Source organism: Protopterus annectens, chromosome 1.part0 (assembly GCF_019279795.1).
Source record: "Protopterus annectens isolate FY-2018-M chromosome 1.part0, PAN1.0, whole genome shotgun sequence".
Classification (NCBI taxonomy): Eukaryota; Metazoa; Chordata; order Ceratodontiformes; family Protopteridae; genus Protopterus; species Protopterus annectens.
Window position 1 is genome coordinate 1060465889 of NC_056725.1, and position 18453 is coordinate 1060484341.

General features: G+C 35.8%; 1 protein-coding gene across 2 annotated transcripts in view; it reads left to right on the top strand.

The window, feature by feature from the left end:
- LOC122796436 overlaps positions 1-18453 on the top strand; it is a 2401740-nt gene that overhangs the window by 1774050 nt on the left and 609237 nt on the right. For both annotated transcript variants that reach the window (XM_044064916.1, XM_044064908.1), the window contains exon 7: positions 14937-15144. In XM_044064916.1, the coding sequence (XP_043920851.1) occupies positions 14937-15144 (208 nt within the window). The remainder of the gene's footprint in view (positions 1-14936; positions 15145-18453) is intronic.

Sequence of the window (18453 nt, forward strand, 5' to 3'; positions counted from 1 at the left end):
TTTATTTTGTGTGGATTTCTGAATTCTAGCCAAGTACTATGATGATGTACATGACTGCCACTTGTATCGAAAGCATCAGAATGATGCAAGTTTTGAACAATAGTAGAAGCAGTCGTCTTTTCATGTTTTGTTTTTTTTTATCTCTGAATACTAGTCAAGTGTAATGGATGTCTGACCTGCTGTTTAAAAAAAAAGTGTGTGACACAAGCAATTGATTCATTTTAAACAACAAAGTCCAAAACTTACTGTCCCAGTAGGGGCTGTAGTGTATGGCAACCTACGATAGTTTTGCATACTAATTCTGAGATTGCTTTACTACAGAGTAAGGGGAATATGTCAAGAGACTGCTAAGATTTAGTATGAATTCACTAAACTGTACTGTTTTTGACTACATACTGCTCACAGTCACGCTATGCAAAATCAATAAATGAAGTAAAGCTGCACAATTAAGAAAAGCTTTTTGATGATATCATAAAAAGTAAACACTGAGAGTTTTGCCTAACCATCCCCACCACAAAAACACACAAATGTAATAACCTTATTGTTTCCCAGTGATCGTGGACTGAAAACTTTGACAGGAACTGAATATTAATTGTGTTCACCAGAGGGCATGAAAACAAGGCTGCATAAAGAAAATTGAAACCAGGGGTTGGGTGGATGATGTAATAAGTGGGTGGTGACAACTAGGAGGTATCAGACCAAGCTTCTTTAAGTCACAGTTTTAGACTCTGGAATTGTCCCTTTAAGACTTGAGAATTACAGTGGATATAAAAGCATACACACCCCTGTTAAAATATCAGGATTTTGTGATATAAAAAATGAGACCACAATAAATAAATTCAAATCTTTTCCCACCTTTAATGTCACCGATAACCTGTATAATTCAATTGAAAAACAAACTAATCTGTTAGGGGAAAATATGCAACCAGCTTATTGTATGTTTTTGTGTGTGTGCACACTTTTAAACTAATACTTTGTTGAAGCACCTCTTGATTTAATTACAGCATTTAGTCTTCTTGGGTAGGAGTCTGTCAGCATGGCACATCGTGACTTGGCAATATTTGCCAACTCTTGTTTGCAAAAATGCTCCAAATCTGTCAGATTGCGAGGGCATCTCTTGTGCACGGCCCTTTTCAGGTCACCCCACAGACCTCCTATTGGATTTAGGTCTGGGCTCTGGCTGGGCCATTCCAAAACCTTAATTTTCTTCTGGTGAAGCCATTCATTTGTTGATTTGGATGCATGCTTGGGGTTATTGTCATGCTGAAAGGTGAAATTCCTCTTCATCTTCAGCTTTCTAGCAGACGGTTTTAGGCTAAAAGTGACAGGTATTTGGAACTGTAACTAATTCCCTCCACTTTGTTTAAAGCCCCAGTTCCAGCTGAAGAAAAACAACCCTAAGCATGATACTGCCACCACCATGCTTCACCATGGGGATGGTATTATTTTGGTGATGCAAAGTGTTGTTTTAGCACCAAGTGTACCTTTTGGAATTGTGGCCAAAAAGTTCAACCTTGGTCTCATCAGACCATAAAACATTTTCCCACATGCTTTTGGGAGACTTCATGTATTGTTTTGCAAATTTTAGTATGGGCCTGGATGTTTTTCTGTGTAAGAAAAGAGTTTCATCTTGCAACCTTACCCCATAGCCCAGACGTATGGAGAGTACTGGAGACTGTTGCCACATGTAGTACACAACCAGTACTTAACAGAAATTCCTGCAGCTCCTTCAGTGTTGCTGTAGGTCTCGTGGCATCCTCCCTGACCAGTTTTCGTCTAGTCTTTTCACCAATTTTGGAGGGACATCCAGTTCTTTGCAACGTTACTGTTGTCTCATAGTTTCTCCACTTTTGCATGACTGTCATCACTGTGTTCCATGATATATCCAATGCTGTGGACATTTTTTTGTACCCTTCTCCTGACTGATGCCTTTCAACAATGAGATCCCTTTGATGCTTTGTAAGCTCTCTGCGAACCATGGCTTTTACTGTAGCAGGCAACCGAGTAAATGTCAAGAAAATCCTACTAGGACAGCTGAACTTTATTTGGGGTTAATAAAAGTCTGTCTAATTAATGGTAGGTGTGTACCCAAGAAGACTGAATGCTGTAATTAAATCAAAAGGTGCTTCAACAAAGGCATTAGTTTAAGGGTGTGCACACTTATGTAACCAGCTTATTGTACATTTTTTATTTTTTATATTTATTCCCCTGACAGATTTGTTTGTTTTTTCAATTGAATTGTACAAGTTATAGGTCACATTAAAGGTGGGAAAAGTTTTGAAATGATTTATTGTGGTAGGAAAAGTTTTGAAATGATTTATTGTGGTCTCATTTTTTTATATCACAAAAACCTGGCATTTTAACAGGGGTGTGTACACTTTTTATATCCACTGTAGGTTTAAATTGCTGATAAAATGTACATATAAATGTACACTTGACACAAACTACCCTCTCACAAGAGCAATTATGCTCGACCATATAAATGTGCATTTTGGAGAATGCCTGCAATGAAGCCAAAAGTATTAATGCACTGAAGTAATTTCATAACGTTCTGCTTGACAGTTTTTTAAAGGACAACAATGGGATTCTTTTATTAAATGCTTAATTTCTCTGTCCTTTTTCTTCCTATTTACTGTCCCTGCTATGATTAAAAAATGCAGCATTTAAAATATTTTAAATGTACTGTTTATCTTAACTAAAATAGTACCTTACTGTACTGTGGTGGTTTCACTTAAAAAAAAAAAAAATCCTGCCCTGGAAAAGCTTGCTGCAGTCTACAATTCATTGATGTCATCAAGGTCATGAATACAAGTAGTTATTTGGCCAACTCCTTCCCCAAACTGACATCACTATGACCGTCCTAAAAACTCACCCATGATGTGATGTCACAGCTCCCTGGTCCTCCCCTACCCCTACAGAAAGTAAAGAGTAGAACAAGGAAACAGTACATGAGTCAAGTCTCTTGCTGTGAGCTGTCTATCACAAAAGGTAACAGGTCAGATTATCCTTAGCACTTTGACAGCTAGGGACTTTAGGTATGAAGGGGGATGGGAGTTGAGTCATAGTAGTACAATTCTGGCTTCACAAAAAACTGCAATTTAGCCTTTCTAAAAAGAAGCAGCAGTAAAAAGCACATTGAAAGTCTGTTCTGTGGCATTTGTGCTGTTCATGTTTTAAGTAGTCACCAAACAGCATGAAATGTTACTTAAAACTGATTGAAAGACAGCAGTGTATGTATGTAAAATCAGTGCAGTGAAAGAAGCTTTAGGAAGAAAGACGCCTGTGTGATGCAGTTTTTTACAGATGAGCATTGTATTGTGGGATACCTAGAGGCAGACTAAACAATCAGAATTACTTCAAGATGCCAGACCCCAAGTGTTCAGACTCAGAAATTACATATAAAAATATTTAAAAACATGAAAATAGTCCTAGAGTGGTGTTAAAATGTAGAAAACACGAAACCGTGAAGAAATAAACATGTTTTTTTTTTTAGTCTGTGGGTGCAGTTCTATAACCAGTTCTGTTACTGTGTGTCTGTTTTTACTTTGTTGTGGCTGACGAGGCACAAGTATTCTAGCTCATCTAGTGCTTAATAAATATAAAAGATTAAAAGTAAATACTAATTAAGAATATCTGTATTAAACAGCAGTTTTTGAATGGAAACTTGCACATCACAATTTTTATTATTCACTACAGACACCTTTAAAGTAACCACAATTATTCCCATGAAGAACTATTTCTTCTCCCAAGTCTTGTAAGTTTCCAACATATCATAACCTTTTGCTCTGAGCAAGTGCTATGCTTCAAAGTGCTGATCTTACACAACTTATATGCACTGGTGGAGCAAGCAGTCTTCTGTTAAGTTTGTAACTTCACTCATTCTACCCTGACCATTTATCTTTTCTCTGGAGTTATTCATATCAGCAACACATGATCATCTGAGTCAAAAAAAATAAATTATTCTTTATGAATGATGCAGCAATGTAATGTAACCATGGCAGCACACTGAAATTTGTATCCCTAACTAGTCAGTATTTAGTCAGCAGTAGTCTAATCTAAAATCAGTTTTGGTAACACCTTTGCTGTTCTTTTAGCTATTCTAGACAAACACTTTATAAGCATGGTTTAAAATCAAAGTGGACCTATATGAAACTGGGTCTACTGGGTCTTTACCATCTTTAGGTATTACAGCTACCACTGCTTTCTTTCAGGATGTTGGTGCTTCCCCTCCTTTTAAAATACTGTTAAACAAAATTTTCCAGATCTTTATCACTTTCTTCCCTCCTAGCTTCCAAACCTCCGCAGGAATGCCATCTATTCCTAGAAAATTTCCTGTAGATTGATTGTACATCACTTTTTATATCACCTCCTCCTATCTTAAATATTAATTGATAAGCCTCATCTCCCCTTAACCTTGGCATACTTGAGTCTTCCTTTAATATTTCCCTTTAATATTTCCCTTTGTGCTTTTTCTTGGATGTCACATTCCTCTGCTTTATAAAAATTTTCATAATATTTACAAAATGGAAGTAATACCTCTGTGGGATCTCTAGTTATTTTTCTTGTGATAGGCTCTATAAGCTTTAACCATTGGCAACTTGCCTTGTGGTGAGTGCAGAAGCAATGCACAGTTCTCCTGAATAGAAGGCTGTCTAGTATGGTTATTGCTGTGTTGTCCCTTTATCTGCCCTGTGCTCAGTTTGAAGAAAAACTTGTACTCAGTTCCTTTTGATTTAGAAGATCTTTACTGGCAGATGAACACTGCTTAGATGACTTAGTGTAATATTGCTGTCAAGTTTGGCGACGACCCGTTGTACTTTCTTATGCCTAAGCCATTGTGGCAAAAGTTTTTGTGCTCTTTAGATGTCAAAAATAGTTGCTGAACAGCAACCTTTCTAAACTCATGTATATTATCCAAATGCTTCCTTATTTTCTATTTAGCACCATGTAGTTGTGCCTCCTCTTGTTCTATAAGATCTCCCTTATTCTGCATTGCCTTCACCTTTGTTGGTCCCTCTAAATAGTTCCTATAACTTTTTAACCATATCTTTCTCTTTTATTTCTACCTTATTTTTGAACTCTGTTTTCATTTTATCCCATTCAGTAGCTATCCTTTATGAAGAAATGTCCATCTTCAGTTCAAAGTGCACACCGTGATTAAAGGTTGGTTAATAAATATTAAATCTCAGAAAACAATGAAAAAATCCACCACCTTTGCTAAAGTCGTATATTTTTTCAGGTAAGTGCTTTCGTACTGTTGTACTTCAGACCATACAAAAATTCCCTGATACACAGTTTAATTAAAAACAGCAATCTCATACAGTTGGTTAAAATTAGTAACCATAGAACTCCAATTAAAATCAACTAAGTAACCTCCCAGCTTTAAATGCCGGTTTTAATGGTACATTCCCATTAAGCCCAACGCATTTATCTGCCTGCAGCAACAAAATCCATTTGAATTCGTCACATTCTATCCATTAAACTACTCTCTCTAATATTAAAGTAGCTTAACTGCAAGACCATAAACTCAGCTGTCCAATATTCGATTTCACATGCCTATAAGAACACTAGATGCAACATCTCTTCTAATATCCCTGGAATGCTCTAAAATTCACTCTTTCAAAGTACAATTAGTTTTCCCCATATATTAGCATGGACAATTCTTGCACATAGCCATAAAAAACAATTTATTTATTTTACATTTGTTGATCGGTCTAGTCTAACTGGATACATGTCCATTTTCAGTAGAGGCCCGGGGAGAAAAGTTCCAAAATTAAACTAATGTTAACAGGAATAAAAAGCAGTAAAGCAACATAAAGCTGACAATGTTAAATACAACACTGCTGTATGCTAACATAGTAGAAACTAGCATAAAAAAATGTGCAGGTTTTAGCAGTACAGTAGTTCTAGAAGTATGTATTTGAGGTTTAGAGGTTGACATTTGATTTGTCAAAGAGTAGGGAAGAAATGAAAGATTCTAGCTAATTATTATGCCTGTTAAGAATTTTACACTTATATAACATAGTTGGCATACATACAAAACTGACCGTAGTTTAGAATAAACCAAGTATTTGCTTTTACAGTCCGCATGTAAACTGGGAGGATCTTCTATTTTATTTTATTTATTTATTTATTTAACATTTGTTAACCAGGAAAGTCAGATTTGGAACGAAGTCGATTTTCAGTGGAGGCCAGCAGAGAAGCGCTCTAGTTATCTAGTGAATAAATTTAATTTTTTGTAGTTCTAGAACCATAATGCTTTACAGGATCTGCATGGATGTCTACCTGTTCTGTTTGAGATTAATTCAAATTTCTTTTTATCTTTCATATAGCACAACTGCCTTTTTAATGACATCCCATTCCTAGAGTAAAACCCTGGATTATTATATGCAACCCTTCCCAACCGTTCATTGGATAACAAAATGGGCCAGTTTTTTTCTTATATTGCATACCATACTGATATTGTTAGAATAAGTCAGTAACAGTCACATTATTTTTATTCATCTTCCCAGAATTATCCAGGCTTTTTTCATTTCATCTATATTCAGAAAAATATGGTCTTCCCTTATCTTTTCTAGTTGACCTTACCTCATTAACTAAATCTACCACTTCTTTCTTCCTATACCCCCTTTTTTTTCAAATTCATTACTCATGGAGTTGAATTCTTCTTTTAACTCTAAATCATCTGTATGTATTCTAGAAGCTAGTAAGAACTGCCCCTTCAATACATTTTTATAAGTGTAATTGGGATGCATAATAGTACGGTGTAAGGTTTTGTTCTTCCAACACATTTTCCTAAAATATTTGTTTTAAAACTTCCTAAAGCATCTATCAAAATATTCACATCTAAGAAGTCAGTACTCTTATCTGACTTAACTGTGAATTTCAAAAAATTTGAACTATTATTAATTGCATAAATAAAGTCTTGAATCTCTTCAGATGTACCCTGCCATAACAGGAACACATCCTCAACAAACCATTTATTATACACTAATTTCCTATAAAATATATAATTTCCTAAAATATTCTGTGATTCCCAATAAGCAATTACCATATTGGCGTAGCTATTGGCACACACAGTTCCCATGGCTACATCTAAAGTTTGAAGGTAATGATCACCATTAAAAATAGACATTGTGCTCTAATAACATGCATATCAAATTAATCTGATTATTAGAATAATCAATATGCTGATTCAAGAATTATCTGCTTCCACTCCATAGTCATTTGGAATCACTGTATATAAAGTACAAACATCCATGGTTACCAAAATAAAACTAGAAGAATCATTTACTTGACCAATATGTTCATGTAGGCCTGCCAAAAAGCTTAGTATCTTTCAACACAGCTGGGGCTTTTACCAATATAGGTTTTAGTATTTCTTCCACATATATGGTCAATGGTTCGTTTACCCACCCTTCCCCTTACGCTATAGTTCTCATAGGTAGGTTGGTAAGACTTTTGTGAACATTAGGAAGGCCATGCATAGTAGGAAAAAATAGGTTCTTCAGCACTAAAGTACATAACAAAAGGGCTTGCTAATTATGATTTAACAAATCATACAATTCTTCATTAACTAATAAATTAAGAATGATTTTTCTTGTTGGTGGGCAAGCTCCCCTAACTCTGCGGTTGTGTACACTGTGTTTACTTATTAAAGTTTGTCAGCAAGTGTAGTGGCCTACTCCAAATGAACCCAATCCAACCACTGTATGGATGCACAATAACAATGCAAGAAAGGAAATGTTAAAATGTCAGTAATATACAGATCAAAGCAATTTGCACTGCATATAGTGGAAGGTAGCATTTACAGTCAGTCAGATGAGAATAGCTGCAGCCAGTTGAGGCAAAGGGAAAGCAGTGGAAATAAGAGGCAGTTATCCAAGACAATTCACAGTAGTGAGATGCATACATTTTTTTTCATGAGCTTTCCTAAATCCCAGTATATAAAGACTTTAGGTACAGTAATTAGTAGGTTATGCATTGTTATAAATTTAAGTAATGGCTAAACATGCTGTTCCAGTGCAAGTTGTCTTTTTCCCAAAGTTTATTATATTTATAGTTAAAATCTTTAGGTAATTGACAGTTTTTAATATTACTTGGGAGGGGAGCTAATAGTTTAGGACCAAGTATGTTAAAGGAATGATCTGTGAATTTTGAATTGGTTTCAAGAGAATAAATGATGTACTGTTTTTATAACTAGACTGATAATTAAATTAATTAAATTTAATTAAGTAATCATTGACATTTCATTACTGGGAAAGTCCAGCTGGGTACGGGCCCATTTTCAGTGTAGTCTTGAAGAGAAAAGCTCCAACGTATTACAAAAGATTTTCAGAACAATACCTGGGCAAGTTTAAAAAATAATGTAAAAGCATCTACAGTTTAAATTATGCCAAAGTAGACATAATGTGACACTGCTTAAAAATCAATACAACTTGTATGACAATTTAGTATTTAGAGAAATTTTAGCCAGTTTAGAGAAATGTAAGTTAGAATAATCCAAACAAGAATTGCAATGTAAAGTGAGAGGGGAAAAAAACATGTTTAAGACCTCTTTAGATACTGTCAGGGGAGAGAAACTGAATGAAGTTAAGAGGTCAGTAAAGAGTGAGAAGTAAGGAGATGTTTAGTATGACTAGGTAGTTATATTTAATGATGTAATTTATGCTGGAGCTGAGCAAGAACAGAGCCAGCTATCGGCTAGGAAGTCTTTCAGAATGGTTTTTAAAAGACTGGAAGGTTGATTCTTTTTGCCAGATAAGCAGATGAATCCTGGGTAATTTTATAGGTTAAAGTAAAATAGATTACACCATAACTAAAGATCTTCCAACAAAAAGCACAGTAAAACAAAAAAGGAACAACCAGCACGGCTAAAAAGAACTGGAACTTTATTAAATACAAACGTAAGCACTTTTTCAGAGTGATCAAACAACTCGAGCCAACTTTAAATACCATTGTAAAACATAAAACAGCCAATGAACAAATAGTAAAAACTGAGTAAAAGCAACTGGCAACCAAATCAATCAGTTGCCTTGACGGGAAATTGGTGCTTAATACCACATCCCTTTAGGAAAGGCCCTAGGGAAGATTTTCATTTAAAGCAAAATTTGTATCTGCTTGTAAAGGGATGACTCATTTTAATTCATTGATCCCAGTTTTATTAAACACATTTCTTCTAATATTCTTAGCAGTCAACTGAATTACTTTAGAAAGAAAACTGTGACCAGAATGCAAATTAATATGCTTATTCAGAGCATTAGTGCTGACATTCCTTATGATATCACCAATGTGCTCCGGAACCCACTACTTAAGGCTACGAGTGGTCATCCTTACTTAAAAACTAGGACAGTATGTAAAAGTTGCTAAATACACCAAATTTGTAATTTTAGAATCAGCATAGAACTTAAATTCATACATATTAGTGGTAGGGTGAACAAAATATGGAACATCAGAAATAAATGGACCGGCTTTACAGTTACGGCAAGGGAATGTACCTTCTCTGAAATAAGTAACATGAGGCTGTGTTGTAAAACCATCTTTAAAGCAAAGTGTCTGTTTTAAATTCTTTGCATTTCTAAAATGGAGCTGAGGTCTGTCTCTAAGAAGTTTACTAATATTAGCCAATTTCTCTTAATGATGTTATATACATCATGCACACCGGTAGAGCAGGTAAAACCAATTCTCAGAGTTACGATGTTTGGTACTTTTGTCATATGGGTTTGCAGAGAAGTACGGTCTCTCTTGCATTGGCCATAGGCCCTTGACCTGTTCCAAAATGTTAATAACTTCCTTATGACCATAGCCCCTCATGTGAAATTCATCACTTAGATAGGCAAAATGCTCAGCCAACCTATCATCACTAGTATGCAATCTGGAAAATCTTAAAAACTGTCCCTTTAGTACATTACGAAAAGTATGACTCGAATGCATACTAGTCCTATAGCCGTATTAAACAGGCTATATATACTGTTGCATATGAATACAGAAGAAAGACTAAAAACAGCAAAAACAGTTGTTCTCGGTCATAACAAATTCTGCCAATTGTTTGTTTATGCTCACTGTGAGTGTATGTATTGAAATGTATTCCCCTATTTTATTTATTGACGTGTGTGTATTGGTGTATGGATGAGATCTTTATATACATGTGTATTGCTTATCCACGCACACACACACACACACACACACACATATATATATATATATATATATACACACACACACACACACACACACAGTGTGTGTGTGTGTGCGCACGCGTGTGTGTCATAGGTTCCCTATTATATGATCGAAGATGCATTCTTTTGAATGCGTCTTGAGAACTTGAAAGCACGAAATGGCAAAGTACCAAAACGGCATATAAGCGAAAAAAAATCACTGTTCTAAGTGTTTGGGATTGTAAGCTTTCACTCACATGGGGTCGATAAATCAGCGTTCACTGATTTAATATAGACCCCGTGTCATATGTACATGTGTGTTTGTGTGTGTGTGTGTGTGTGTGTGTGTATATATATATATATATATATCAGTATGTTATTATGCATGAATCAGAAAGTATTGTATTGTATCTATGCCAAAAACATCTAAACTTAATTATTGGAAATGGCACTTTTACATTTGTAGTCATAACTATACCTAACTTAAAATACAACTGAAATGAAGGGCAAAGGACTACGGCATTAAAAATCTCCTTTAATGTGGGGGCTTCAGCCCCCCACATCATTGGAACTTAAATGTGCTTACGTCATATTCACACAATTAGTAAAGAAAGGGAGATATACAGAATTATGTTGGTCTATCTTAAGAAAATTGAAGTTTCTTTTTCACCAAAAAAGTTTGCCCAACTTTCTTTTACAAAAAAAGCTTATGCTTGCATACATATCAATTGAGTAAGGGATGTATATTGCGTGATGTGTGTATATATACATATATATAATATATATAGAAAATGTGTATGTATATTTTTATATATATATATATATATGTGTGTGTGTGTGTAGTCCATCCTGGGTATAGTAACAGAAATATTTGCTCTGTGTTTTGGGAATGAATTTCATGATGAACGGATGGATCCCAAACAGAGCTGCTGTGCCTCACAGAATGAAGAGTTTAATTTATTTCACTCATACTCCCATGCATTCCATTTCTTTCTTGTTTTCCATTAATGTCAATAGGAGTGCAGTTTTGGTCTTTTTGTGTAAGTGTACAGTTGCAGTAGTGGTTTTGTGAATGGAATGGGTGTAGTGATAGCGGGTTTTGTTAGGCCCAGATTAATTTTGCTGCCTTCAGCATAGCTGCATAGAACAGGTTTTTTCCCCTAAAGTAAATTTTGAGTATTCTGCATTAATTTTATATTTGATAATCTTATTGTAACATATTGTACCTTTATTTTGCAGTTTAACAGTTTTGTTGCATTTATCAAGTTAGTATTCTTTTGGTGTGTGCTGTAGTAGACTTGTTTTGCTGACCGTAACTTTTCAAAGAAGCATCTAATTTTTGTGTCACTGTTATGTGACAGCCAAGTTAGTGTGTATATAAGTGGACTGTGTGAGGGTAAAGCTTGACATTAATGTTTGTCTTGCATTTTGGTTTAATTTTTTTTTGTATTAATATGTTTTATAATCAAATTTGGATCACTGTATGTATGTGCTATCTTTACAGGAAGCAAAAAGTATTTTCTGGTTATTGCGTTCTGTGTTTTAGTATTTCAGTTGAGATAATGTATTGCTTGTTGTAGATGGAATGTTATATACATTTTAGTGGGTCTTTGCCAACAGTGTAGTGTGAATGGACTGTATCTTCCTTTTATGCAGAATAGTGTCTTTTTCTTTGAAGATTAGTGTATGGCATATGAAAATATGGGTCTGTGTTTTGTGGTGGTGTAGGTTTTCTGATCTGTGTGATATTTGGAATTTGGAAGTGGTTTAATTTTGGCTATTTGTGATTTACCATAGTTTGAGATTTTCATTGTGTATGTTTATTGTGATTGCAATTCATTGCTTTTATGGTTGTTCATTGATTGTTTTGTTGTGTAATTGTAGTAGTATTGGTTTGCTATTTATTTATTTTTTTGGTTTGTGGTGATAAGTTCGGTGTTTTTCCATATATCCTTTACAGCATTAGTGTAATTCGATTTTTAATGTGTTTTGCATCAATTTTTGTGTATTCTGACTAGTTTTTCATTTTTAAGCATTTTCTTAGTTATTCCATACTGTTTTAGCATTTGACATATTTATTTACATTTTTGTATGTGTCTTGGAGTCATGAGATATAAACTATTTATAAACATCCCCCTTCCTGCAAGTCTTTTCGCTCATTATTTTTCTGTTAGTTTAAAATACTGAGGTTGGCTGTCTGTCCATTACAAAGCCAGCATCAGCAAAACTCTTCACATCCATAGGAGGGAAAAACCTTAAGAATAGTTGGATCTGTCAACTTTTATCTTAGTTTGCATGCATGATCTCATTGAATTTTGCCACTTTCTACCTATTAGATCAAAACAATCATTGTCTGAAATGCACTTTTGTATGACAAAATTTGTTCATTGACAAACCAGGACTGACATTTCACCAAAATGTTTCCTAGTCCTCCAGCCAGACGGTCCAGTGTGGATAATGGTATTCTGCAGGCGTTCTCCAAATTAGTACTGCTTTTTTCCAAACATATTTATTAAATTTACACACATGACAAAGGCAATCTTACATTTGTATAAATGAAAAACCTACAAAATTATATCACTTTAGTTGAAAACAGTTTACATCACAGACACTATTGAAACAACTGTAGTTGTAAACATTATACATCACTTATAAAACCATCTAGTCATTGTCAGTTGAGCATTATATGGCTCATTCAAATTCTGCCTCTTAAATTTCATTCTTGCTCTGCATATATTGTTCCCACAATTTCCATTTTTTCCTATCCTTCCCTTTTCTAAAGATCCCAGTTCCAGTTGTTTTCTCTCTTACTATAGTCACTACTTCTAGTAAAGTTGGTCTAGAATTTCATTTCCATTTTCTAGTAATTTTTGGCAGCCACCATAATTAGACTCAGCAAGGCTTTACTATGGCTAGGCAATTCCGATTCTGTAGCATAACTCAAAGAAAATAATCTCCCCAGTCAGTCCAGTCTGCTCACTCGGCATCTCCACAGGGAATCCCAAAAGTCTGCCAGCTCATCACGCTTTCAAAAATTCCCAGCTACCTCTTTCTATAGCCCATCACACCTCCAACATTTGCTATCCAGCTGAGGAAAAATTCTTTGGAGTCTACTTGGGGTTTTAAAATACCTATGTAAACACTTCCAGGTAAAGGTCCTAAATCTTCGAGACTTTGTTGCATATTTCAAAATTAATACTGTTACATGGACAACCAGACCATCTTTCCATCATCCTACCCCTCGGATAAATTGTACACTACTTCCAGCCATCATTCAGGAGTCCAGTCATACACAGATTATTTCTCCTTGCCTTGTCATCCAGTTTTTAACAACTAATCCTTTCTGCACATTGTTGTTGCAGCAGCAAAATGGCTTCTGTTTGAGATCCACTTTTAGATATGCCATATCCATTTTGGTCATAAAATGGGACAATTTAATGTTTCTTTTTAATAATTCAAACTGTAACCTGCAGCGATACCATCACTACCACTACTGCATAAGCAGTTTCATAAAATTCATCTATTTTCCTGCCCTGCCATGCCAAAAGGATGTTTACCAAGTCACAGTTATACACAACTGAATTCTAAACCGTATTCTTTCCACAGTTTAACTAGTCTTTATTAATTTATCTTTCACTTTTATTTACACTAACTCCACTTGAGAAAAAAATACTTTGTCATCAGATTGATAACACTAAGCAGAGATAGACTGGGGAATATGCCCTTCATTGAGACGCAACGTGGGATCTCTTGTTTCTCAGTTATTAACATGCTTTTTCCATTTGGAAACATTTCTTTCCTCATTTTGTTTGGATTTGTTTCAGGTTTTAGAACTGTTCTGATGACCATATTATGTGCTTTTCTATAGGGACTAGGTTATGTGATTGCCTTTTTTAATTTTTAAATGTTGTATTAGCAGTGAAATGTGTGGCTTAATTATTATAGTGTTAAAATGTTTACTTCCGTTTAGGAGCTACATTTTTATTTGGGGTAGTATTGAAATTGGTTTCTATAATTTTAATTTTTTTTTTTTTTTAGTTTCATTCTTCTTGGTCATTTGCTGTTTAGTGTGACTTATTTTTGTAGGGTTAAGGAAATTGTTTAGGTGTGTTAAAGTATTGTATTTTAAGAACACAGTATAGGGTCCTGTATGTTTAATCTGAACTTTGTCATAGCCATTGATATTGAATGTAAAGTGGTGATACTTAAAAGATTTTGTGCTGTACGCAATGTTTGTTTGTCTTTCGGCTTTTCCCGGTTAGGGGTCGCCACAACGGAACTCCGGTCCGCTAATGATTGGCAGTAGAGTTTTACGTGCTGGCTTGCCAGGCCTAACGCACAACCTTCAACGAAAGAACGCCCGTTCACGCATGTCGCCACACAGAAGACGCTCTGACTGAGAATCGAACGGGCAACGTCTAACTGTGAGGCGACAACGCTACCGCAGCACAACCACCGCAGTCAATGACTGCAAATATATCTTGATATATGTAATTTGGTTAAGATGAATACATAACATATAAATCAAAATCCTTTGAATTATCATAGAGTAAGTGGAAAACTAAATCACAGTCTTCACAACTTTATTTAACACATTTATTTATATTTTTAACCAGGTTGTCGAACTGAGCATAGCCCAATTTCAGTGGAGGCTTGGAGGGAAAAGCACTGGAAGTATAGAATGGTCCTTTAGTTTTTGGAATGTTAAGACAGCAAATGCTTGCATGAATTGCACATTGTTTTCATGTAATGACTGGTGTTATATTCTTTTTTTAATAGCTGGATTATTTATGAAAAGCCCAATTTTGAAGGTCAGTCAATTCCATTGGAAGAAGGAGAAGTCGAGTTGGTGAACATGTGGGGCGATGATATCCATGGAGAAAGCCATGAAGAAAATAAGGCTGGTCCTGAAGTCAGTGCTGCTGAGAAATCCGATGTTTCACCTGTCAAGTCTGCTGTGATTGGTTCTATCAGACATGTTGTTAAGGTAACACATTCATTATTCTCTTTTTAAACAGCACGCTTAAAAACTGCTATATCCACCAGTGTATTGGCTTGGATTATATTTTGCAACAGTAGCATTTAAGTTTAGAACATACCTTGATTTAACACAGTCTCAAGTTAGGGTGGGCTAAGTAATAAATAGATTATCAACAGAGGTTGGAAGTGCCACCAGGGTGGCCTTAGTCCTACATCTCCTCATTGATGTGGGCCGAGTCCAAGATATTTGCATAATTGCAGGACTGACTACTTTGAGAGGAGGACCAGCCTCATTTGCAGTATGTGGTGTAGTTCTGATCCATGCCTTGGCAAAAATAGTCACACTAGTTGTAGTCGCATGTGTAATTAGATTACAACAAGATGTGCTTTCCCCTGGAGTAGAGTTCTAACATCTTTAAAAAAAAAAAAAAAAAAAAAACACTTCACCCAAAAATGCCTGCATAAAATAATGTTTTCAAGATTCATAATACAAACATTATGTATAAATGTTAACATATTTCGTAAAGCTGCTATATTTTAATTTGCAGACCTTATTGTGCCATTTTTTGTCCACCTAACTGCTGCCCATACCCTTGGCTGGGCTATCCAGTTTTTTTTTGTTAGTGTTGGCGGTGGGGGGAGTTATTTTATGTCTCTGTTACTTCAGCTACATTAATGTGACCTGTCAGTGCCAAGAGGGCAGAAGAAGTATTTCCATTTTAATCCGTTTTAAGAGTAAGAAAGATCAGAAAGGCAGTGGGTGGTGGTGTATGTGAAAGAGCTGGTGGGGCAGAAATGACTTAATGATCATTTATTTTCGAACACTGGTAAGTCGCACTGCACTCCTTTGATAGTTACTATCACTTTTCTGTAGCATTAAGTGTAGGATTCGTATGCTGCAGGTGGTAATAGCAAATATCTATCATTTGTACCACTCAAGTCAGTGAGCTAGAAGTAAAATTGTCACAGAAGAATTTGTTCTGCTTTTTTAACTCGTTTACTCCAGTGGAGCTCAGAAAGTTTGCACTCTAACTTCCAATGGGCAGAGCCTAAGCCTTTTGACTGAATCAAATTGTCTTCATATTTCAAACAAATGTTCATATCTCTGGAACCATAGGGATTATGAAAGAAGTATAAATGACAAACTCTTCAGCACAAACTAGTTTGTAGTGGTAGTATTCTTTCGGTTCTAGCTCTTAAACTGAATTTTGTATGTCACAGTAAACACAGTGACTGTTAGTTAACATTTACAATATTTTGTAAACTGCGTACAATATCTCAGCAACCTCTCAAGTTACACACACTGTCAGCAGTATTTCATTCATCTAGCTGAGCGATTTCATATGAGGCTAAGGAGCTCTGTGTTACTTGGTTTTTGAGATATTTAGAAAATGTGAAAATTATATCTATATAAATTAATATAATAAAAACATTTAATATCGGTTTACCCGCATGAGACAGAGGTCAAATGTTAATACTGTTGAGTTTGCTATTGTGTAAGCTTTAAGATGAAATATTTAAAAAAACTTGTACATAGCATGGTTTTGGAATTATTGATGCAAATATGGGCAAGCAGTATTTGACACCCACAGGCGTCAGTAGGAGTTAACTGCAGATGCACCTGGAGGCATCACTCGGATGTATTGAATTAAATGGTGACATCACTTTCACTTCTGTGCTTCCTAAGTAAAAAAAAGTATTCTGAAACACTGGCCTGCTGTGTTGAGGGCAACATTAACCTGTTCTGGAATATGTGCAGTCTTCAGTGTACCAGAAAGTAAGAGACCTCATTTAAAAGGATCCTGTTCAATGGTAGAACTCTGAGCAATACTTTATATCCTCTGCTCAGAACACGCACAGCCTGTGCAAGGACTAAGGAAAGCATGCATCCCCAGAATTTAAAGTTATTTCTAGCCAACTCATGCAGTTTGGTCTCTTCTTAAATTGTCATTGGTAAGTTACTGAATTTGATTCTGCATTTCTGATGCAGAAACCTTCTAGATGTACAGGTAATCATGAAATGAGTCTGGAATACCGTACATGTTGAATTTTATGTCTGTGGTACAGGAGCACAGAATTGACTGCTCCTGTCATTCTTCACTGGCTTCACAAGAGAACCTTGACATCTTCAGCAGTGCTCATGCATTTAGTAGCACTGGAGTGAACAAAGCAAAGGATTTGTCAGAAGGCTCATTCAGAAGTCCCAAGCAGAAGCATTAAACACAGCAGAAAGCAAGAGTCCCAGAGCCTTTGCACACACCAGATGCTTCTTAAATGTCCCCAGAGTTCCTGCAGTGGGCCCCATTCCTTCACATGCAGGGTTTGAATTAAAGCATTTAAAAGTAAACTTTCTCTTAATTTGAACTTGAGTTCATATTTTCCCAATAAACTTCTTCAGATACAACACTAATCCAGTAAAGGCTTTGTGTAAGAATATTTATATTTTTGATTGTGTGATGGTTTGCTTGGCAGCTATTTTTATTTATTGTCCAGTTTTCTTTACTTTGCAATGTTTAGAACTGCAAACATCCTCAAATATGACCCTTCAGTGTAGCCCCTCCTAATCCAGTTGGCTACACCCATTCACTTGCTCCTTTCAGTCCCACCATATATTGACGTTACCAGCAACCACTCGAGAGAGACTGTTCACATTTCTTCTGGCTTGTTTGTGTATGCAGGTTTTGGAGTAGACTAATCACTGATGGTGACTGTAAAGTCATGTTGTTATCTTGCAGCTTTTTGGTCTTTCCTATACTTGCTGCATTTTCTTAGTGTAGTGCGTCTTAAGGTAAGGCTTTCCCTCCCCTCCGGCTAGGTTTTCCTATTGTTTACTTTTTGCTGCACAGTATTACATTAGGCATAGAGATTACTTTCTAATCTCTGTAATCCAAAGCTAGTTGGTTCCACATGAGATGTAATGTGGGCTGTCTTGAGACTCTGGCAATGTTTCTGAATCTTGAGGATCTCATGGCCCTCCTGAAACCCAGTCTCTCTGTCTGTCCAAAAGATCAGGCAGATTTATAGTAATGTGGTAACTGGACAAGTAAAAAATGCATGCTTATACCTTATTCAGAGGGGAGGAGTACATATTTGCAAATGGGCTGCCAGCCTGTGTATGCGTGTGGTGGCTGTAAGTATCTAGCAAGATTCAAATTTCTTGGTTAGCTGCTTGAAGTTGCAGCATAAATCTCATGGTATTCTAGCATCTTCTATCCAGACTGCTTCTAAACATGGGACATTCCACTGGTTGACCGGTATGCCATACAGGGGAGTACTGAAAACAGTTTGAGTGAACAAATGCAGAAGAACAAACCAA